A 25,141-nucleotide genomic window follows, 5' to 3' on the forward strand; every position below is an offset into this window, starting at 1 on the left:
GTCATCTAAACTAGGATATCTAATTGTTGCAGTCATTGTTGATGCTGTCAGAAGGTCGTCGCTTTCAAGGTGGTCTGGACCAGTATGTTACTCAGATGAATGAAAGATGTTTCTCTTTTGGTTGTGCTAGGCGTAAAGTGTTGCTTTTTAAAGAAATCATCAGTAAGCAGATATCTTTTGTTATAATGTCCTCATGGTTGTTCAGTTTTGTGTGTTGGGTGGCTATGCAGAGAGATCATTTGCATAGACAGTTTCTGAGATGTCTGCAAGATAAACCCTGAATAACAGAGGGGCTAATATCGAACCTTGGAGTCCGTTGTTTAGTCTTCTTGGTTTTCTGAGAGTATTGTTCCTAACTGCTTGAATTATTGTATCTAAAAGCATGCGATTGATTAGATTTAGAGTATATTTGCACTATAGGGTTTTTAGGAGTTTATACATCAACTTTTATGTATGACTTTTTTTGCTTGAAGTACCATGCATTGTGATTTGTGTGTTAAGTCACAATAGAATTTCATTTCTGATTCCCAACTTCAAACAATTTTTCTTTGTGTTATGAAAGATTTCCGTCTACTGAGGGTTTAAATTCCACGAACGTTGATGTTTTTTGCCAATTCTTTCGCTTTATGTGGATATAGACTATTCACAATTGATCAGTCAGCTGTTTCTGAAACACCAACTTTTCTATCAATAAGAAATTGGAAAATTATTTCTTCTTTCTGTTAGATAGGACATCTCACTTGCTAGCCTTTAGATCAATTTTTCTAGTAGCTTGAAGGTTGAGCATAAGGCTGCTCAGCCACTGGAAGTGACTACACGCGATTACCAGATGAGGCGACTACAGGTGATTTTGATTCATGCGAATGCACTTGACTGGGGTCATCCACTGCAGGCGACGCGCAGCTGTCAGTTGGCATCTGTACTCCATACAGGTCTGTGTGTTTCCATAGTAGACGTTGTTAAGTTATTAAATGTATTAAATATTCTGTGAGATGGATGAGGAGGATTTAGTTTACATTCTGGAGAGTCCCTACCTGACGAGGCGTCAGAGGAAAAATAGCAAAAGACATCGGTGCTGGGTAAACCCAATAGTAGCTAAAAGGAAGCCAATGGGAGAATTCCATCATTGATATGAATAGTTATTAAAAAGTGTTGATTATTATTATTATTATTATTATTATTATTATTATCATCATCATCATCATCATCATCATCATCATCATCATCATCATCATCATCATCATCATCATATGAAGCATACAAGACAGTAAAATAAAAGAATATGTGCAATATATACAATTTACAGCATTAGGATCAAAAGGAAAATAACTTTAAATATAGATTGGTAGATATTGAATCCATTCAATTTTGTCTGGATTGGCTGCATGAAGATCTTCCAAGGACCCAGGATACAAATGTAGAGGGCACATCTGTACGATATGCTTGATGGTTTGCACTACATATCCACATTCACAACGAGGCGAGTCTATCCAGCCCTGGTTTGGGCAGTGCTACATCAAATTCTGTTCAGTTGTGACCGATAGCCCAAGGGAGATGAAATCCAGTTAGTTTTATGGTAGGGTCATCTATTTCAATCAGACCATGAGGTGGAGATTTAGACCACTCATCCTTCCATATATTTTGGGGGTCAAACCGAGTTGAAGTAAGTTGTATAGCCGTCCTGTACGCTGGTTTTCATGATTTCGACTTGGTTTTAGTGATTTGGTTGACGTCTTGGTGGATTAGGAGAACGTCGTTCTTCATTGTTCTACGCCACAAATGGACAAGAGCTTGTTGTCTCCTGACGTGAGGGGGAACAATATTACTCAGCACAGGTAGCCACTGAGATGGAGTGGAGTGAAGAGTGCCAGAGATTATCCTCATTGTCTGGCGGAGTATAATATCAGTTGGCAGTGGGAGCTGTTCAACCATATTCCTGCACAGTATTCAGCTGGAGGGTATACAGCAGCCAAAGCAGTAGTCCTGAGAGTGTTGGCATCAGCACCCCATGATGTTCCGGCTAACCTACTGAGTAGGTTATTACAGCGTTTTAGTTTTGCAGCCGTTTTTTCAATATGATGGCTATAAGTTGGTGCTCTGTCCAGTATCACTCCTAAGTACTTCAAATATTGGTTCCCGAACACCATTCTAGGTTGGTATTTTGCCTGCTAGTGGTTACCTCAGATTTGGAAGGACTTGGTCGAAGACGCCACTTTCTGAAATAAACATCCAGCTTCTGAAGGTCTTCATTCAAAATATTCTCTGCTTCTTCAAAGGAGGTACGCTGGACTGCCATTGAAAACCATTTTTGAATTTCAAAATGTATTTTTTTTTAAATTAGTAATTTTTTTCAGTGTTACTGATAATTATACATCCGAAGCATATTTATTCCTGAAATGCTCTTAGTTTTACATAATAGTGATATTTCTTTCATGCTAATATGTATTTGATTGTTTATGTTACTTTGATTGCATTATCACAAAAATTGACTGAAGCTCATTTGATCAAACCCCTGACTTGAGTGCAAGAGGGTTAAATTACCTGCAGGCTCAAGGACTAAAATGTGGAAGAGCACAATCATGGATGAAACTTTAAACAAACCTATCAGATACATCTGTTTGTGATTGGGATGTATTTAGGTGAACATCAGTTTAATTGCAACATTGTTATACCTGTAACAAACTTAAAATGTATCTCAGATTTTATTCCACCAGTTAAGACATAAGTGCAATCACTACCTGTAAATACAAACAGATAATTCTGTAATTATGCATTTTGAGACCCATATTTTTAATGAAAGTTTTCTTTTCTCTCTATGAAGATTTCATTCTGGAAGTTTTGCCCAGGGATTTTGTTACACCCTGCCTACAGTCAAAATACACTGAATTCAGTAATATTTTCTACTCCTCTTCCTTTGTGTCTTTCAGGTATGTTGATCAGTAATACAGTATTGCATATTACAGGTACCCATAGACTGTGTGTGTCTTGGTTCAAGATCTGAAAAGTAATCAAATCAGTGCACAGAGAATCTGTGACATTATCATAAAAATTTAATGAGCATCTGTATGTAAAAATAAGACAATAACACCAAGGAAGTTGTGACCTATCCACCCATAAAATACCACAAAATTGAAATTTTAAAATTTAGAACAGGTCTCATTTAGGCTACTTGAGGAATGTACCTCTCATTTCTATAAAGTAAGTTTGAGCACTTTGTCTCCAATCCACTCACATTGTTAGCTTCTTTCCAAGACGGGAATTTTTAATCGTGATCAATGAATGTATGCAAGTGGAAAGGATGGGATATCCTTGTGGTATGGATTCCACACAAAACTATTTATTCAGCAACATTTAAAGTTGCTACAAGTTAGGTTGCCTTCTTGTTTTCAAAAATGAAAGATTGTCTATGCAACTAGAATTTGATCCTGGAAGTTTCTTGCAGTTCTAGTTTGGTCCTTGAGCTAGGGTGCTTATCAACGTAGCATGGTTTGGCAGCAATGTTTCAGAGCAATACAATGATGTAGCTTGTATGTGTGTGATCAGTCACTTACTGAAGTGATCACTCGGTAACTAGCAATTAATCTCTTTCATGAGATGAAGATTAATTTCAATAACATGAGAAATAAAATTTGTGACAAAAGGCAATATTAGGTACACCGATATTGGCAAGTTAATATAGGTGTAAGCCGTGCCCTACACTTTTAAATGTGTGACTTGAATTATTTCAGTCACGTTATAGAATGAGAAAGGACAGAAAATGCGCAGATATTTCTTCTCAGGACTGATAAAATTAATACCGAACTCCAGATTGCTTTCATGTTTAAAGAAACAAATGTGAAATCCTCATGGCTACCTATTAACAGGGATGCAACACATGGTATAAAGTGGAGTCACTGTCATGTCCTATCATTCCAGTGAGTGGTGGTGCATTTCTTTATTTAGGTTAAATCCAACATTGGAACTTAGATACTTGTCAGGTTATGCACCATCTCACGTGCCACTTCATCTTGGATCTTAGTGAAACAGATATAAATGTAAAATTATGAAGAAACTGAGACAGTGCAATAAGTTTATAGCTTCATTGTTATATCAGATCTCCATTAAAGGAGTGTGTTTTGGATTCCGTCAAGTTCTATATGTTTTAGTTAACTGCCAAAACAGTGTTAAAAGTGTTTCTATTAATTCTTTGAAATGAAGATTGTAATATAATTTTCTTTATATTGATGATTGAAGGGTATATATTTTTTAACAATATTAACAAATGTTATGTAGGAACTTCAATTCTGTACAAACTGTCAGTCAGTCTATCATGATTCTTCATGTCTTTTACAGAATAATTCGGAAAGCCAGTTTTTTAATAATACTGAAGACACAGACTGTGCCAGTTCTTCATCAGATTCACTGAAAGCGACCGTACCTATAACTTATCCATCACCATTCACTAAACTGCGAAGCCATGCTGCCGATCAGTTGAGTTCACTTCGGGAGCGCAAGATCCATCGTCGTCGGAGCAGTGCTGATAGTAACAGCAGCAGTAGCAGCAGCGTAAAATCAAAAGACTGTACATCTTTCCCGAAAGTGAAAGGTAGCCTCAGTCCAGGCGGATCTGTTGTTCCAAATAAACCTAGTCCTCATTCATCTGAAACAACCATCAAAGCGTCTCAGCAACAGATTATAGATAGGGTCGTCGATCGTCTGTGTGGCTTCTCTGACCAGTCTTTGTCTCCACCACCAGTAACGACCACTGCTTCTTCAACTGCCACAGTTGCTGTAGTATGCACACATCTGGATTCCATTCCAAGTAATCCCGAGCAGCAGCTGGCCGTTAATTCATCAGAACAGCATGAGAATACAGCTGATGATGATTTGGCTGGGAAAAAAATGGAAACAATTGTTCCTCCAACGAAGAAAATGAACAAAGAACCAGTACAATGTTCCACACCTCCAAAACGATATAAAAAATTTGGGAACAATGTCTCAAGCTGGGTAATTGAAGGAGAGGATTTTGAGATGAATATGAATAACAATGTTTATGTTGGCATTCTGGGGCCTCACAGAGAATCTGATAAGACTGGATTAAACTGTAAAACTGTGGAATGTTTTACCAATGCTACTAGTTTTGTAAATAAGAGTGAACCTACTGAGAATTCACATATAAACGAAATTAAAGACAATAAAACCCAGGTCTCAGGTATTTGTGATGATTCAGTTATTCAGAATTCAGGTTTTGATGCTGTCAAAGGGTTGTTGTGTGATTCAGGTAGGACTGAATCATTTAATAATTGTTTCAGTAACATTTTGAGTGGCGAGTGTAAGAGTGTGAATTCAGGAGTGCCTCATGTTAAAACTGAAATTGCATCTTCTGAGTGTGTAAGTACAACTCATATGTATAGTACTCAGTCTAAATCTGAGGTCAAGTGCTGTTTCAATTTGAAGACTGAATTTAAGCCTTCTTCTGAAGTGATTATCGAAAAGCTCTCACCTCTGCAACAAGAGACTGTGCTCCTCATGCCTATCACATTGGGTGGCACTGATGTAAATGGTGCACTATCTGAAAAGTCCACCAGCAATGAACTTTCTGCTCAGGTTATAGGCAGAGAAACAAAACCTTTACAGACTCTGTGTAGGGACAATATTTTGGGTGGGAAGTCTGAAATGGCCACTTCGAAATTGCCTGACAAATGTGAAAATGTAAGTAGTGACAGTCAATCTAGTAACAGTATTCTTTATATTTCTACGACTGATATCAGTGAGATTCCTGCCAATGGTGACAGTATTGCTAACGATAACAAAAGCAATGACGACTCTGAAACAGTACAAATTATTTCACAGCCTACAGGTAATACTGCCAGCAGTGAAAGTTCCCAGAGACCAAAGACTCTTCCTGTTCCTTTGTCATCGTCGTCTTCACTTGTGAAGAGCTCTGTGGTGAAGAGTATCAACAACAGTATTTCTGAGGAGGATTCTCCTATTACCTCTCAGACAACTACATCTTCATCTATGTTGCCTACTACTACTTCCTCCTCTTTGCCACCAGTCAGTTCCACTGAGGGAACACGGCGGCAGTCTCTTCGAACCTGCAAGGGGCTGCGCTATCGAGAATTCATGAGTGAAGGACGTCTGGCCGTGGGGAAGAGAAGTCGTCGCAACCTTGGCTCAAGTTTTGACAGGTAAGTGTTTTTCCTTAGGACTTGGATATTTTCTATTGTTAAAGAATGGTTTATATTTTTTTTGGTTCATAAGTAACTACAGTAAACCTTTTCCACACAGGTCATTAACACATTCACTACTGGCTACTCCATGGGTGATTTAAATGCTCAGGCAAGCCTTTTTAAAGTCTCCCTTACTACTTACAGTATTTGTTTCATTTGACAGAACAGAATTCTGGTACATCGGTACCTCCGAAAACTGTTAAAGTAATTAGGGCTTTTAGAACCAATAAAATAATAATTATTATTAGTTTCGGGAAAGGGCATGATACCATGCTGTACGAGACAGTTAAAGGACTGCATACAGTGCCCATTGACATGATAGTGCGGCTGTAATGTTACCACGGATTAGCTTCATGGCTGGCTTTGGACCTGCACATGTTAATAAACAAGTAATACAACATGTAGTACAGCACAGCATGCATAATGTGGCAGCTAAATATAGGCAATAAATAATCACTTACTGTAAGTCTTGTTTGTAGCTCATCATTGCGTCAGCAGATATTCCATGTGCATGTGATTTCTAATGGAATTGCTAAGTTGTCCTAGTCTTCCTACTTCTCTTCTCTTCCGATGTAAATTAAACCTGACTCGTTACTCTCATCCTTCAGATTAATAATAACTGGCTGCAAAGTTTCATCTTGGATGAGTTTCTTTGGGAAATTTTACTCTTGCAATTGTTCTGCATGTCAAAAATACTCTTGCCACTCTGTCAGTTGCATCGAGAATTGATTCACAGAAGCTTTAAAACACTGTTTGCACTTACTAACTACAAGCAATACTAAAAAGAGAAAAATATATTATAAGAATAAAATAGAAGAGGAAATAAATTGCTCAGGAGGCGCAGGAAGGAGGTTATGGCCAACAAAGGGAACACTCGACTGATCTCATAGTTGCTGGAACCTGCCAATGATGTATAGGTATCACTGTTACCAGCTCCCAGAGAGATTAATAAACTTTTTATGCAGTTCTCCACTACATTTTTTTTTTTTTTTTCAACTTGTATATTAATGTTCGTGTGTGTCCAGCCAGTGGCACGAACATATGCCACAGCCTTGGCTAACAGGTTTTCCACTTTGTAAACAGTGAACCACTTCATTTTTTGTGGCAACATAATCTATACACGCTGAGTGAGATAGCTTAATCACATGGTGAATATACGCAATAAAGTTGGCAACCAAATTTGGAAATTGTGCTCTACTAATATGAATTGATAGAATGGGAACTTGGGATTGGTTAGATTCACCAAAATTGGCCAAAGGTATAATGTTCTGAGCTTAGGAATTAACCTATTACTCGCTGCTTGTGTAAGCTGATTGTGCTCGGAGATATATGCCTCTCTAGCAGTCAGAACCGAGCGAGTTGGCCATGCAGTTAATGTCGCGCAGCTATGAGCTTGCATTTGGAAGATGGTGGGTTCGAATCCCACTGGCGGCAGCCCTGAAGATGGTTTTCAGTGGCTTCTCATTTTCACACCAAGCAAATGCTGAAGCTGTATTTTAATTAAGGCCATGGCCGCTTCCTTCCCACTCCTATCCCTTTCCATACTACCGTCACCACAAGACCTTTCAAACCTAAGTTGAGTCAATGCCAATACGGTATTGTACAGTGATATTTATAAATTATAAGACATATCTGTGTTGGTGCGACATAACGCAAATTGTAAGAAGTCTGTTTTTTTCTTTTCTTTTTGGCATCCTACATACCAGTTCAGATATTTTGATTTCACTGTTGTTTAGCAATGAAAGCATAACTCTTCTGGAATTACCACGCAGTAGTTTTTTTTTTTTCAGGCGATGTGGAATGCACTATCAGATTTGTAGCTTGCCAACAATGATGACATTGACTACCGAGAATTTTACTTGTTCTTCAAACTACTTCAGCTGAGATTGAACCCATAAACAGGATCATGTGTCTAATACTGTACTTCTTATCCATTTAAGCAGTTATGTCTGTGTATAAGACTCAAGAACAATCACTATTTCATTGAAGACTGGATACTTGTTTTAATAAATGTCGAATGTCCCTGTGTCGCTACAGCTCTGGTAAAGCTTAGTCTACCAAGCAACCATTGCTCAGCTCGAAGGCCCGCAGATTACGAGGTGATGCATGGCCAGGGAAATAAATCCTCTAGTCTGTTATTCTTGACATTCTGGACTGGGCCCTCTATCTTGCCATCAGTAATTGAACCTGGAGCCTCTGGGTAAGAGGGTGGTTCTAAATGGTGGTCTCAATAGCTGCAGTCGCTTAAGTGCGGCCAGTATCCAGTAATCAGGAGATAGTGGGTTCGAACCCCACTGTTGGCAGCTCTGAAGATGGTTTTCCATGGTTTCCCATTTTCACACCAGGCAAATGCTGGGGCTGTACCTTAATTAAGGCCACGGCCGCTTCCTTCCCATTCCCAGGCCTTTCCTATCCCATCGTCGCCATAAGACATATCTGTGTCGGTGCGACGTAAAGCAAATAGCAAACAAAAACTAAATGGTGTGCATCTTCATTTACTTTCACAGGATGATGCTGTTAATGTTCTTGCTTCTATGTAGCGAGTTAAAGGAAATAGTACTGGAGAAAAAAATTCATAATTTAAATTTGTGAAACAGAAACAGAATAGAAAACTTCACATAAACTAGTTGGCTGTTATTTTCAAAGTAGTTACACTATGTGATCAAAAGTGTCCGGACACCTGGCTGAACATGACATATGAGTTTGTGACGCCCTCCATCGGTAATGCTGGAATTCAATATGGTGTTAGTCCACCCTTAGCCTTGATGACAGCTTCCACTCTCGCAGGCATACGTTCAATCAGGCACTGTAAGGTTACTTGGGGAATGGCAGCCCATTCTTCATGGAGTGCTGCACTGAGGAGAGGTAGCGATGTCGGTCGGTGAGGCCTGGTACGAAGTTGGCATTCCAAAACATCTCACAGGTGTTCTATAGGATTCACGTCGAGACTCTGTGCAGGCTAGTCCATAACACGGATGTTATTGTCGTGTAAGCACTCTGCCACAGGCCGTGCATTATGAACAGGTGCTCGCTTGTGTTGAAAGATGCAATACCAATTTAAATGGTCTGTTACTGGACATTATAAATTTTCCAGCTAACTCATTCCTGGTTGCCAGCGTTTCGCCCTCGTGTGCTAGGTTGTGCTCATCAGTTGGTACCTAGCACCCTATGGGAATCAACATCTGTATCATCAATTGAAAGATGCAGTCGCCATCCCCGAAGTGCTCTTCAACAGTGGAAAGCAAGAAGGTGCTTAAAACATCAATGTAGGCCTGTGATGTGATAGTGCCACGCAAAACAACAAAGGGTGCAAGCCCTCTCCGTGAAAATCACAACCACACCATAACACCACCGCCTCCAAATTTTACTGTTGGCACTACACACGCTGGCAGATGACGTTCACCGGGCATTCGCCGTACCCACACCCTGCCATCGGATCGACACATTGTGTACCGTGATTAGTCACTCCACACAACATTTTTCCACTGTTCAATCGTCCAATGTTTACGCTCCTTACACCAAGCGAGGCGTCGTTTGGCATTGACCTGCGTGATGTGTGGCTTATGGGCAGCTGCTCGACCATGAGATCCAAGTTTTCTCACCTCCCGACGAACTGTCATGGTACTTGGAGTGGATGCTGATGCAGTTTGGAATTCCTGTGTGATGGTCTGGATAGATCGTAGATGCCTGCCTATTACACTTGATGACCCTCTTCAACTGTCGACGGTCTCTGTCAACAGACGAGGTCGGCCTGTACGCTTTCGTGCTGTTCGTGTCCCTTCACGTTTCCACTTCACTATCACATCAGAAACAGTGGACCTAGGGATGTTTAGGAGTGTGGAAATCTCGCGTACAGACTTCTGACACAAGTGACACCCAATCCCCTGACCACGTTCGAAGTCCATGAATTCCGTGGAGTGCCCCATTCTGCTCTCTCACGATGTCTGATGACTACTGAGGTCGCTGCTATGGAGTACCTGGCAGTAGGTGGCAGCACAATGCACCTAAGATGAAAAACATATGTTTTTGGAGGTGTCCGGATACTTTTGATCACATAGTGTATTTTGGCACTGTCAGAATTACCTGTTTCTATTTAACTGTACCTTACAGTATACACATACTTCATTTATCTGTAAAATATTAAAGACAAAACTCGTACTCTTGTAGCCTAGACACCAACTCTACTTCCACATCCTGCTCTTTGGCCATGACAATGACAACATCGTCAGTGGTTACTGCTAGTCTTGTCAGCAGGAAGGATCGTGTTGACTCCGAGTCCTCTTCTACCACAAGTGAAAGGACAGACTCGTTCTCAGAGTGTTCTCGAGATCAAGATACGGATGCTCAGTTCTCTGCCCGTATCAAAGCAGAAGGATGTTCAAGTCCAAAACATGGTGCTAACAGCTCTCGACCCAGGTAAGTCTTGCTTTGTAAATGCAATCTGTTGTAACAACTTTGCTTTTCTTTTCTTATCTTAATCTCCATAAATAATTGAGAGGAAAATTTACTTACCTTGCAATGACATTGAAAGTTATACACACAGTACATATTATTATTATTATTATTATTATTATTATTATTATTATTATTATTATTATTATTATTATTATTATTGTTATTATTATTTATTTGCGTAAGGAAAACCGTAAAAGGAAGTACTATAGTTGGTAGAATGTAAAACCAATAATAACATTATTATTAAACCACAAGCAAAAAAAAAAAAAAAAAGGAAACGTGTATTTGCTATAGGCAAAATTACTGGACGCAGGTAGTCATCACCCATGAATATTAGATACCAATCTGTTGACATGAAAACCCTTGTCATGTGGCCAAATGGGGTATATTTCTTATAAACCCTAGGAAGTCCAATATTATTTTTGTGGATCTGGTGGATCACAGTGTTTTTATGATTCGCCTTTCTGGTCTTTCATATGGATTTCATTTTTTCTCTGAGGGCTCTCTTCCTTTCTTCAGTCCACTTGGTTCCTGGTCTCCTTGGAATTTTATTCTCTGGCTGTACTACCCATCTGTTGAATTTTTTATGGAACAGATTTCTGTCTAATATTTCTGATAAATCTATCAAGCTTTCTCCAGGTCCTTTTTGACTATTGGATCCGTGGTAGACTTCAGTTTTCTGCTGTATGTCATGATCTTGTGTGTAAGGCTTGTTGTTGGCCTTCTTTGAACGTGTCCATAAAATTTCAATCTTCGTTTTCTAATATCTGCTGACAGGTTGGACAGTTTCCCTGTTGGTGTACGGGATTTAGTCTGTATCCATCTTCACTTTTTTTTTTTTTCCTGGACGAAGAATTTTCCTCATGATCTTTCATTCTTCCTTCAGAATGTTCTCTCGATCCCCTTTTCTGTTGAGTAACAGCGTTTCACTCACGTATAGAACTTCAGGTTTGATTACAGTATTGTAGTGCCTGATGTTTGTGTATGTGGACATGTATTTTTTTGTTGTAAATGTTGCACATTCTCCAGTACGTTCTCTTGAGTTTCTGTAGGCGAACTTTCTGTGCTTCCGTTTTTAACCCTGTTGGTTCTACAATGTCACCAATGTATTTGAAGTGTGGAACCCATTTTATCTGTCCATATTTTGTGTTTTAACGTCTGAATATTGAATTTAGTACAAATGAACTTGGTTTAATCAAATGAAATATTTTAAGTGTTCAAATATACTCTGTGGATGTATTTCATGTTCTTAATTCGGTAAGTTACTGTTTTTCTGTGTTTTTGGTTTTGGTTTTCCTTGTTCTGCTTACAATATTGATATGTTCTAACTTTCTGTGGCTGGCTATTTACTTGAATCAGGAACCTACTAATTCAGGGTATATCCATGATGCATACCTGCCATCCCTTCCGATTTATTTGGAAACTTTCCGTTTTTTAACTCTTCTTCCGATTTTCTGGTTTATTTTTATTTCTTCCTATTTTTGACCAATATAACCTCCAGTACAGTCAATACTCTCCCGCTAGGATAAGGGATAAATTCTTATGTGCTTGTGTAATTTACCCAGCCTCATTTTCAAGCGTATTTTTGATGCTTTATTTCGCGAGTGTATCGTATTTTCTACTCGCTACAGCAGCTTGTGTGCTTTACGGCTGGGGATTCGGGACAGCAGTCGTCCTACAAGCAAGAGAGGCTAGCGCGCGTTAGCGACTTAGTTAATCGGGACGAAAAAATTAGTTTCTTATTGTGTGGTTCGCGCATATTAACATAGTTTCTGTGCGTAATTTCGTTAGAGTTGTAGGCGATGTGTTTTTGTAGCGGTTCTGTGCTTTTCCCCATGTCAAAGCCATATGTTAATAATGTATGAGACATACCAATTAGTTTTGTATGTGGTAGTTTCGTGTATTTCAGTGCATTTTTATTCATTCTTACTTCATAATTTTAATGAGTTGAATGTATTTCAGGAAGCTGTTTCGGTGTCAGTTTCTATTATTTTCTTTTCACATTACGGACAAAAAAAGTAACAAACGTTATCTCTAAGTGTTCGGAGATAGGCCTACCTATAAAATTAAATTTCCGTTCATTTTACAGTCTAATAAAGAAAACTATGCATTTTGTTGCGTGTGTCGTTGTGATATAAATACACTGGAACCTCGATATCTTGAATCACCTCCGGGATCAATTTTATTTCAAGTTATCGAAATTTTGAGATAGAGAATACCGTTTTTGAGCATGTATAGCACATAATAACTATGGGCTTTTACTGAATACATTATTTTTAACAGTACTTAAAAATGTACAAACAAACTCTATTTTACAGCGTCACTTTAATTATAACACTTATTATAGTAACTTTTTGGAAGACAGGATACAGTACATACAACAGTGAAACAAGAAACATAGCTCCGTTAACACCTTTGGAAAAAAATCCGTTAGTCTCTTCTGTTTGTTGTGGTTAAACTTTCCTCCCTTCACGTTGAAACGTCTCGTCAGTACCACGCAGTCGAGTTTTGTAAATGGAGCTTGTCATCCGCGACATCTGGGCTTGCTTTCGTACGTGACCGGTAATTAATTGACACTCGAGAAACAGCGAGGCTTTGCCGATTTTCCGATCACTAAAAGTTCGAGTTTTTTGGTTCCCATCACATTAGTTCCCAGCTTCACTGTAACCCTTTCTTTACTTGTTAACTGTTCCTCACAAACCACAAATGCTGTATTGCACAGTTAATGTTGCACAAAATTCGAGTTACAGAGTATTTTTCGCTTCAAGGGAGAAAATGTTTGCTTCGAGAAATAGAGAAATTCGTGTAACTGAATTTCAAGTAATAGAGAAATACACGTGAAGAATAGGACAGATGGCCAGAAAATTTAAGTTACTTCGAGATACTGAAAATTCTAGTAATGAAGGTTCGACTGTATTATTATTATTATTATTATTATTATTATTATTATTATTATTATTATTATTATTATTCATATGTATGTGTCGTAAAGGAGAGTGATTAGGTACATTTTCTTGTAACCATTTTTATGTTTTTTTGTTTAAGATTTTAAATTTAATGGTCAGTTCACATTGTAACTGTAGATATGTATGCCTTTCATCCTGTCCTTTTTCTACTTAGACCATGGCGAAATACATGTGATGAAATCCAAGAATTAAAAAAACTTCCTATTTTTGATTTTGAAAAGTTGGCGGCTATGATGATGATGATACAAACTTTCAGGGATGGTGGAGGATGGCAAATGATCAATTTGAGATAAGGAACCGTAGTCTGGAAAAGTTTGAGTCAAAAGTTATTAATAATCAAAGTTGTTTAACGTCCGTCCATTCTTAACAGGCACCAGGGTGTAGGAATTTCATCCTGCAATTGTTTTTTAACATGACAGAAGCCAACAACATGGCGTTGTCACCTTTAAAAACCCCTTTAAAATCCACCAACCTCAGTCGAGTTTGAACCCGTTAACTTGGGATCAATAGACCAATGCCGTATTCATTATACCACTGCTGTCGGTGGTCAGATGTTAAGCAAAAATCGGTCTTATACCTCCGACTGTTCTGTACACTACATGTATTAAGAGTACAACAGGGGAGACAATCCTGACAAGCAGAAGAGGCTAGGATAATAACTCAGCAACTCAGTGCAGACGGCGTATTGTGTACTGACGTGATTGGTGTGCGATGCCTGTACAGTAGTCTTCAGTCTGTGTTTACGTGTTGAAGTGGTACGTTGATCAGCCCTATCCAGATGGACTTGTACCCGGTTATGGAACTTGCAGAAAATTTTGCTTAACTTTTGACTCGATCGTAGTGGAATATGTTTCCTTATCTCAAACTGATCCATTTGCCGTCCTCTGTCATCCCTGAAAGTTTGTAACATCATCATGGATACACCCTGTATAATGGACACATACAATTATATTACTGTAAGTCTATATATAGCTAGCTATAAATGTACATAGGACATAATAAAGTGTATTGTGTTGACCATATTCAACCATCGGATGATTCTGCAAATAGGATTGTTCTTTTTAATCGTTAATATTCCTGCAAAGTTTCTATTTACTACCACTTTATTGCTAGGTATGATCACTGCCGTTACGTCCACTTCATGGAAAATGAATAGGGTTAGAAATGAACTTATTACCCTTTGAGGGCGTAGCATTGCAAACTGGTCTCATGGTCTCCAACTAATCCAAATGCGCCTGGAGCGGTTCCTGTCGCCATATCGTCCAATAAGAATCCTGTTGATTTCCTCATATGCGTCTGCAGTCGCCTCTATACGATCGATTAGCTCCTTAGGTTCTTCTTCCAGGTATCCATGAAGGAAGACGTGCTTGTCGATAGTGTTGATGGTCGGGTTGTTGTCTACTGCTGACTGGAATTGCTCCCAAAACCGGGGCCATTTCTCTTCATCTCCTGCGAATGGTTCTAGTTTGAGAGTGGGTAATTTAATAGAGTGCCTGATGGATAAGTGTGATGGCTCACGTACTGCGGAAGAAGGTCTGGGAGGGTCCAGATTCATGTTTCCGAATGATTCAGATAATTTGTCACGAATGACGCTTGTCGAATTAAATATTGCGCGCTTCATGACCTCAGTGTATTTCTCACACTCTGACTATTCGGCGTCTGATAGAAGTTCGTGAACCGAGCTCGATAGCTGCAGTCGCTTAAGTGCGGCCAGTATCCAGTAATCGGGAGATAGTGGGTTCGAGCTCCACTGTTGACAGCCCTGAAGATGGTTTTCCATGGTTTCCCATTTTCACACCAGGCAAATGCCAGGGCTGTACCTTAATTAAGGGCACGGCCGCTTCCAATTCCTAGGCCTTTCCTATCCCATCGTCGCCATAAGACGTGTCGGTGCGACGTGAAGCAAAATAGAAAAAAAAAAAGAAAAAAAAGATAAGTTCGTGAACACCATTATCGAGGGTAATTAGTTAATCCAAGATCTCTTGCAATCTCGTCCGATTATACTCGTGATCTATTTCTGCATCTGACGCTGCCTTTGTATTATCATTACTGAATTTGGTTACGTTTGCTTGCACTGTCTTTCGTTTCCTCTTCATCAACATTAATGCCTTGTCTCCGTTCTCATCTGCCATACTCGTGAAATATTACTTTGAACAGACTGCAAGAGGAGTCCTTGTCGGTTATGTTGTTATAAGTATCCGATTGATAGCAGCACTAGTCACATATACGTTCTTAGATTCCTTTAGCACTCAATGTATCTAAGAAAACAGGATGGCTGCTCTTTCCATTCATTATTACTGGCCACTCTCTCGCAAATAAAAGAATCTACTCTTTAGCTATACAACTTCAAATCAACCCTTAACTGGCAAATGTTCAATGAATAACTCCCGTATAATATCTCAAAGTAATTCAGATAGGTAATTTGGATACTTGTCAGCGTTCTCGATGTCTCGTGGTGGAGTACCTTGTGATCATGATGTGAAGCTTGTTTAATACAAATGTTGACAGTTTCATACACTTTCGTCACCAATTCTGAAGTCAACTAGTGAAAGTTTTCAAACTTGTCATCTCGCGTTGATGTATCTTCGTAATTCATTCCGTATTTCCGTAAACCTTCCCGGGTTTCGACCCCAATTTGTTGTATTGAAACAGGAACGCCCATACTTTAGCTTAGTGGAGAGCATGGATTGACACCAGGGCGTGTATGGTCAGTGTTCAGAAAGTATAAGAGAGAAGGGTGGTGCAATAAGTTCATTTTAAAGTGGAACTTGCAGTTTATTCAAGAAAACATAGAGATTAGATCACCTTTACAGACGAATGGTTTGAGTGTCCTGAAAGATGTGGAGAAGGCTTTGTCCGTCGGCGTCGTCCCACATCGCTGAACTCCTCACTTCCGACCAAGGTACCACGTCATCCCACGGCGGTTGTCGACCCTCGATGTTAAAGGAGACTCGAACCTGGGGTCGGTCGTTGGGTGATAGTGCAGCGTGGAATAGTCGATTAGCTTTGTATTCCACCAAAGTCCCATGAAGGGAGTAGAGAAATGTAAGAGGTTCGCACAAAATGTCAGTTGAATCTGATATGACGCTTCTCTACCGCACTGCACTGCAAGTTGTGGCAAGACATTGTTTATTAACTGAACAAGTTCCACTGTAAATGGTGTTGGACGCACATTACTTTGAAAAAAATGGATTCAAAATCATAGTTCTGTGAAAATAATAGAAATTAACACTTTTCATGAAATAGTCACTGGCGAACTCGAAGTGATAGGCAACCAAAAAAAAAAAATCTGAAATTTTCTGAGATTCAACTATATACAACTTCACTCAGTGTGAAGAAGAGAAATAAAGTGAGTTCTACGGACACAATCTTTCGTACTGTTTGTAATGAGTACGGAGAAGCAAATGCCATGATCTAGCACACATACGCGTGGAAATATATTAAAGTTTCTATGACGACAGTAAAGAAACAGTTTGACTCTTAACACGCAGTCTCACGAAAAAGAACCAAGTTCCATTAAGACACAGTCTTAATCAAAAAATCACACAGTTTCTCAGAAATAAATTTTCCACTGAGGCACAGTTTTACAAGTAGCTTAACACAGTCTCTCAACAATAAATGTAGACACAGTCTTTCACGAAGTGAGTTAACATAGTCCTTGAAAATAAATGCCAGCACAGTCTTATGAAAAGTAATGCTAGCACAGTTTTCATTAAGTGAATTAACACAGTTTTTTAAAAAGAAAGGTTGCCACAGTCTTATGAAAGGAAATATTAGCACAGTTTTCACAAACTAACACAGTCTTTGAAAAGAAATGTCAGCACAGTTTTTCACGAAGTGAATTAACACAGTCTTTTGGAAAGAAACATTGGCACTGTCTTTTACAACGTAAATTAACACAGTCCTTTGAAAAGAAATGTACTTTCACTAGGGCACAGTTTTCACGAAATGACCTAATACAGTCTCTCGAGAAGGAAACAATGTTTCTTTATGCACTAGGTCCTTCACACTCTTATAACAGCACAGTTTCAAAAATATCTACGAGACAGCGATTACTGTATAGACTCTGCAATATGAAGTTCACAAGAATAGTACTGTATTAATCAGCTTGACAGATCGACATTACAAATAAATAAGTTTCCTGCTTGCACGTGAAGTTAGAGTCCGATGAGATATGTTTGACACTTGTACCGCGTAATTTCTATCATCGGTCCTTAGTCGGACAGAGTAACAGACTGTACTACCGCAGCTGGCCCGCACGGCGTGGCAGCTGGTACACGATGAAATCACACACTGTCTACTACAGGGCTGGCGAGCTTCTTATATTTCCCTAGGTTGGATGGCTAGACTGAAGATATGAGCTTCTTTAAAAATTTATAACTCGGCCATCCTTCCGCTGATTTTCGTGAAATTTTGGGCAATAGTATTTGTTATCCTGGCCTACAAGGTGACGTTCTTCAACTCAGGATCGGACATCCCGTTTGTGATACAATGACATCGAAGCAAATGGAACATTCGATTGTGACGTCACTTGGCCTTGGCTGGTACTCTGCAGCGAGCGATCACTTGCACGCTGTCACCCATGATACCTGCACGGTCGGCGCTCATTTTAAATCCAACAGTCGGGTGTTAGTGCGTTTTCCTCAAGAAACACATGAACGGTGAATGCTGACAGGGCATTCCCATTTCATCATTTGTAAACACAAGTTTTCTTTATTACACTTCACTTCGTACAAGGAAAAGAACATAGTGAGGTCAAAGAAGATACAAAAAGAATTCATACAAAGGGAAAATAATGGTATTGTTAATCCTCCACACCCCCTAAATTGGACTTTTACATGAGAAACGGTGTATAGCGACCACTCCGTGGTATATCATGGGTAACACTAAGAGCAATGCAATCTAATAAAATCTTACTTGCAAGGTGTATAGTATTTTACCTCGAATTCCGTAGTGAAGCACAGGTGCATGAGTTAGTTATATGTAAGTAAATATAAAGGTCCAATAATACTGCCCTCCGGAACCCCCTCTTCATCATTACAGGATCAGTTAAAGCTTCACCTACTCTAATTCTCTGAGATCTGTTTTCTAGAAATTAGGCACCTATTCAATCACACTTATGTGCAGTCCAGTTACCCCTTATTTTTGTCGGTTGTCTCTCATGATCTACCCTATCAAAAGCCTTGGATAGGTCACTAACAACGCAGTTCATTTCACCTCCTGAATGTAAAATATCTTATATACCTTCCTGAAGTCCTACAGTTGCACTGAAATTATTAATTTTGCAAACAGATCGAATATAATCAGAAAGAATCTTTTTTTTGAGGACAAATGTGTCATCAATGATAGATTATAATGTATGTAGTAAAACCTCGTTTTGTGATTTATGAATAGTGCTTCAGTCAGCGCTGAGTATGCTGTATGGTCTTTTATTTTATTCTAGTCATTCTTTACTTAAACTATTTAATTAGGTAACCAATTAAAACATTATTTTTATTTCTTAGTAGCGGTCAACACAATTCAGCTGAGAGGAAGGTTAGAAAACAGTCGGAAACATCAGAAGACTCTATCTCGGACTCTTCTCCAAAGAAGAGGTTTAGAGCTGCGTAAGTGTTTTTAGTTAAGAATAGTATATATCTTTCATCTTAGCCCATTTTAGTCCAGCACCTTATTTTGAGGACACTGCATTAATTCTCCTTTTGAAATATTTTCAAAGGTTTTAATTAGTTAACTCATTACACATATCCAAAATGTGAACTCTTCTTTTTGCCATTTTTGTTAGAAAATATGTTCATTTACCAATAGTGAGCATGGTATTTGTAACTTATTTATTGTCTTTTCAGCACCAGATTGCTCTCCTTAAAATAACCTCTTGTAATAATTATTATTGTACAGGGGAGTTATAATTCCGTTTCTGTGAGTTTCGATTTGACAGTCAGACATTGGTGCCAAATTGTTACAAATACAAACAGCTGATTCACAACACACAACACAAACTGAAATGTATATACTTGAAAATAAGTCTAGAATCAATTGTTCTTTGTAGCAGCATGCATAAATCACGTAAGATTAACGGTAACACATACCATATTTAGGATAGGGTTATAAGATATAAACAGATCAATGCTTGAACAGGTAAAACACAAGGAAATTAAGTTTCTACTCATCATCTAGAAGAGCTCGCATTGCTAATAGATTTAATTCCTCCTAAGGAAGGAAAAATCCTACAAAGGGACTATACCACTCATTTCTGAGTCACTATTGGCATTGTCATAGTCTTTAGGATTCACTCTTGCTTGACCATAACGAGATAATGTCTTCAGCATAATCGTTTGTGATACTTTCCCTCTCCCAAGCTTCATTTATCTCTTCCAACTTCCAAAACTGTGAAGAGTCTGTTATTCGCTGTTACATGATCCTTCACTTGGGCCCATAGCAATGGTATGGTAGAAGGCAAACAACTTTACGCCCATACCTCCTGGCTATTTCATCCAGCATATAAACTTGGAACTAGGGCTTGTTTTGTTTTACAAGATGTATGCGATCCTCCCTTCCTCATGTCATCATGAACCAAAATATTGTGCTTCTTCAACCACTCAATCAACTCATTATTTCTAGCTGCAATTGCTACTGCTTTGTCAAGATTGACCGAGCAAACTGACAAAGGCAGTGAAAAGATCCGAGTGCAATGCAGCACACAGCTGATAGCACGTGGTTGTAGTAAACAACAGATCGACAACACTAGTAACCGGAACTAGAGTCTAATGTGCTCTATCAGAGCAATCGGCTGCCTATGATTGGCTAATTATTCATTCACTTAGCCTCTGCCAAAAGGCAGCGCTCAGATGTCAAGTCGAAACTCATAAAAACTGAACTTCAAGAACGGGAGTAGTTAGCAAGAGGATACACAAAGGCAATAGGACAGGACAGCAGAATCTTAGTGCAATAAGAGGGCAAAATCAGGAGTGAATTTAAGACCTTTTTGTTGAGCCACTACATTGGACAGTGAGGAAGGAGTTGTTTAGTAATAACAAGCTAGTTAAAAAAAAAACTAGACTTCAAGCTAGAATGTGTTTGTGATTACTTAGACTAGTCATAAAAAGCAAATAAGTATTGGAAGTTGTGATTCTTCCTTCAACCTAAACCTTAGTTGAGTTGATGTCAGTATGAGATAAAAATGAGATTTGTAACTTATGAGATCTTCAATGTGTTAATGTGGAAAGTGTAGGGTAAGAAGAGACCCAGATAGTCACAAAAAAAAAAAAAGAGACCCAGATTTAAGGATGAATGTAGGTGGTAAAAGACTATGGACCCAGGACAAACACAGGAGGAGGAGGAGGAGGAGGATAGAGCCAAAGAGGTCATTTTACTTCCCACACTTGTCATTGTAAGTATTGGAAAGGAATAAGCAAGTGCCAGTTACTTTACTTGCCATTGTGTTTATCCAAAGGTAAGTCCCTATCTTTCTTTATGTTGTTTGTTTTGTCAGTAATGTATGATCTGGTAGATGGACTATAACACCAAAAGAGAGAAATTGTGGAATGCACTCCTAATGTAACTAATTGCTTACCAGGGTTCTTTTATATGCCATTATGAAGGACATCAGGTCATGACCATATACAGGTTACTAGTGATTACTGGTAAACATAAGACTTAATTTGTATAGCTGTGTTGAAATGTTTTATTGATCACTTTTCTTGCTGGCATAACATTCAGCAATCAGGATGTGTAGTAAATAGATCTTAGGTTTGAGTCTCAGAGGTGTGCCAGGCTGAGTGCGTCAGGCAGTTAAGGTGCTGTGTTTTCTGAGCCCAGGTTGGCAGATTTGATCGTAGCTCAGTCTGGTGGTATTTGAAGGTGCTCAGATATGCCAGCCTCAGATCAGTAGATTTATTGGTTGGTAAAATAACACCTGTGGACCAAAACTCCCGCACCTTGGCATCTCCGAAAATCATAAAAGTGTTAGTGAGGAGTAAAACCAATATTATTATTATCATACTTCGGTCAGACAGATTTCATATTAATAATTAAGTTTGCTAACTTCTTCATTGAACTAAATAACTTTTAAATTGCTGTGGTCATGAAAGTTTGTTATTCCATCTCATTGCAATTTTCCCTCCTTTTCAATTTAATTTTAATAAATAGAAAATGCAGTAATCTGTATAATGTTCACATCGTAAATTATATCTAAATCTTATTTGCACAAAGGGAAGAATTAGCTTAGCCTTTATGCTATTTCATCTCTTAATTTTCTCTTGATATCTCTTCAGAAATTGGTACTCTTTTTTTAATTATTTTTTTATTAGTTGTGTTAACATAATGTAGGTTACATTTCATTTGTTAAAAAGTTAATGTATAATATTTAGCAGTGAAATTTGACTGATTATCTTGTAGGGATTTCAACTTGGATGAGAAGATTGAAGCTTTACCTTCACTCAGCTTGGAAGAATTCCAGCTAAAAAAGAAAGCAAGGAAGAAACGAACCCCTCCGCTGATGAAGAAGGCTATAAATACCTTTGTTCCTGTATCTTCTAAAAAAGAAAAGACAGGTAAGGTTGAACTATGAAGATGAATTATTGTTATAATGGAGGTCTTTCTTTTCAGCTTGAACTTAATCTATAATTGTATAGAAATTGGTAATATACTTGTCCACTTTGTCGATACAAATATATTTTCAATTTTTGTAAATTGCAAAACTCATCACACAGTTAATTTAGTAAGTAGGCTATATTTTGGCCATTCTCAGTTAACTTATATTATGCATTATAAAAAATGAATTGTTGAATGACCTGCATAAGCAGAAACGTATCAGGAAGAAGAAGAAGAAGAAGAAGAAGAAGAAGAAGAAGAAGAAGAAGAAGAAAAAGAAGAAAAATTGCGCATTTTACTGGATCCCACACAGACGTTTTAAGCTTATTGGGATGGTATTAGTGCTTCCCTCTCTTCTCTTAAAAATGTTTTCTATGCTACTTCCTTTTGTTGAATGATTCAGATTCTTTTGACAGACACCTTAACTACATTAATAAGGAAAGAGCAACAGACTAATGTGTTAGATCCTTGTCTTTTTCTAAACATAACTGCACTGTAGCTTTCTTTTTTTACTTTTGGAACTAAGCGAGGTGGCCGTGCTGTTAGGGTCGTGCAGCTGTGAGCTTGGATTCAGGTGATAGTGGCTTTGAATCCCTCTTTTGGCAGCCCTGAAGATGGTTTTCTGTTTTTTTTCCCCACCAGGTGAATGCTAAGGGTGTACCTTGAAAAAGGCCATGGTTGCTTCCTTCCCACTCCAAGCTCTTTTCTATCCCATTGCTGCCTATCTGTGTTGGTGTGATGTAAAGGAAATAGAAAGTCGGGCTGAGTGGCTCAGATGGTTGAGGCACTGGCTTTCTGACCCCAACTTGGCAGGTTCAATCCTGGCTCAGTCCAATGGTATTTGAAGGTGCTCAAATATGTCGGCCTTGTGTTAATAGATTTACCGGCACATAAAAGAACTCCTGCGGGACTAAATTCTGGCACCTCAGCATCTCCAAAAACCAAAAAGGTAGTTAGTGGGACATAAAGCCAATATTATTATTATTATTATTATTATTATTATTATTATTATTATTATTATTATTATTATTATTATGAAGGAAATAGAAAAAAAATACTTTTGGATTGACAGTTATGCGCCATCTTTTTGTTTCTGTATTTACGTCCAGACACTTGAAGAAATGTATGTTGTGATTCTTTGGATTTCTTGCTGTTCTGTCATAGAAATAGACTTGAAGCCAAGTTTACTGCATTACTCTGTAACTAAACTGAACATTTTTCTTTTTTTACTTTTAACTCGATTACCAGACTGGAAAACATAACCTTCTCCAGACTGTCTCTTGGCTTTGACTTGAGATTTTTTCCATTTTGTTGTATCCACTGGGTTATACAGGGTTATTCAGAATGAAGGAACAGATGCCAAACATTTATTTCTTCCAAACTACAAAAGATAGAAACATGATTCCAATGTTTCTAGAAAGAGAAAAGTTCAATTTTTCACTTTTGTAAGGTTTCAATATGAGCACCATGTGTTGCACAACAAATATTAAAAACGGTGGCTCATCTTGCCACACACGAATCAGGTGGTCTCTAGTTATCGAATTCCCAGATTCAGCAATTCAATGTCGCAAAGTTTCAAGAGTGTCGGGCGTAGGGGGGCGTAAACACACGGTCTTTTACATAACCCCAGAGATAAAAATCATAAGGAGTGAGGTCTGGAGACCTGGGAGGTCACAGGCAGTGAAGGTTATCTTCTGCACCTCCTCTTCCAATCCAACATCCTGGAATGGTGTTATTTAGGTACCGTGAAACATGCTGAGAGGAATGAGGCGGGGCACCATCTTCTATAAAGATGAAGTAATCAGAATCGTCTTCCTTTTGAGGAAATAACCAGTTTTGAAGCATGTCTAGATAAGTTAGTCCTGTCGCAGTTTTCTCCATGAAGAAGAAAGGTCCATAAACTTTATTTACAGATATGACACAAAAGACGTTCACTTCGGTGAATCTCTTTCATGTTCAATAACTGCCGTAGGATTTTCACTTGCCCAAATTCTAAAGTTATGCCAATTAACTTTACCGGAAGTCCGGCTCCGTGGTGAAGGGTGCAATGTGTCCGCCTGTCACCTGGCGGCCCCGGGTTCGATTCCCGGCTGGGTCAGGGTTTTTAAATTGTAAATGATTAATATCTCTGGCCCGGGGACTGGGTGTTTGTGTCGTCCTTAACGTTCCTTTCATCACATTCAACACTACACTTCCGCAATTCCACTTACACGCAGGTTTCTATCATATGGTGAAAGTATTGGCAAAAGATCTACAGAGGTCGACACCACAAACAAATATCTTTTTTTTTTAAAAATTACCGGAATGATGAAAAGTGCATTCATCTGAAAAATGTAATCGTTCAGAAAAATTTTCTTCTTCCATATCATCTAGCATGCTAATGCAAGAGTCGTACCTTTTGTTGTAGTCGTCTGGATGCAATTTCTGCAATAACAATAATGCCTTCAGGTGCAGACTGTTTCAGAACTCGCTATACCGTTGGTTGAGGAATGTCAACTTCCTTGCTTCCACGTGTTGTAGATTTCTTTGGGCTCCTTTCATAAACTGCACGAATACGCTTGATATTTTCATTCGATGTGCGTAGACGTCGCGTATTTTCCCCTTTGCAGATACAATCGTCTTCTACGAACTATTGATGCCACTGGTAAATCTGCTTGTGCCGATGTGGTTATTTATTAAACTGACAGTGAAAAGCACGTTGAACTCCAATCATGGACTCTAGTTGTGCTAATTGCAGCACACAAAATGCCATTTCCTGTTGTCGCCATTTGCTTACACTCCAACTGACAAGCACCACTGCGCCACGCGCACTGCGGCTGGGCACAACAAGCACCAGCGCCAATACAGTCGGGATTGGAACTTGCAACAGTGGCACTTCTACATGGATTGTTCAAATATTAAACCTTTGACTGTCCAGGA

The 25,141-nt window shown here is 38.7% G+C and overlaps 1 protein-coding gene across 1 annotated transcript in view; it reads left to right on the forward strand.

Moving 5' to 3' along the window:
* bbx (bobby sox) overlaps positions 1-25,141 on the forward strand; it is a 98,882-nt gene that overhangs the window by 55,957 nt on the left and 17,784 nt on the right. The window contains exons 4-7 of the mRNA XM_067155391.2: positions 4,333-6,170; positions 10,380-10,628; positions 19,138-19,239; positions 22,028-22,182. Of these exons, the coding sequence (XP_067011492.2) occupies positions 4,333-6,170; positions 10,380-10,628; positions 19,138-19,239; positions 22,028-22,182 (2,344 nt within the window). The remainder of the gene's footprint in view (positions 1-4,332; positions 6,171-10,379; positions 10,629-19,137; positions 19,240-22,027; positions 22,183-25,141) is intronic.

The sequence above is a fragment of the Anabrus simplex genome, chromosome 11 (assembly GCF_040414725.1).
Source record: "Anabrus simplex isolate iqAnaSimp1 chromosome 11, ASM4041472v1, whole genome shotgun sequence".
Taxonomy (NCBI): domain Eukaryota; kingdom Metazoa; phylum Arthropoda; class Insecta; order Orthoptera; family Tettigoniidae; genus Anabrus; species Anabrus simplex.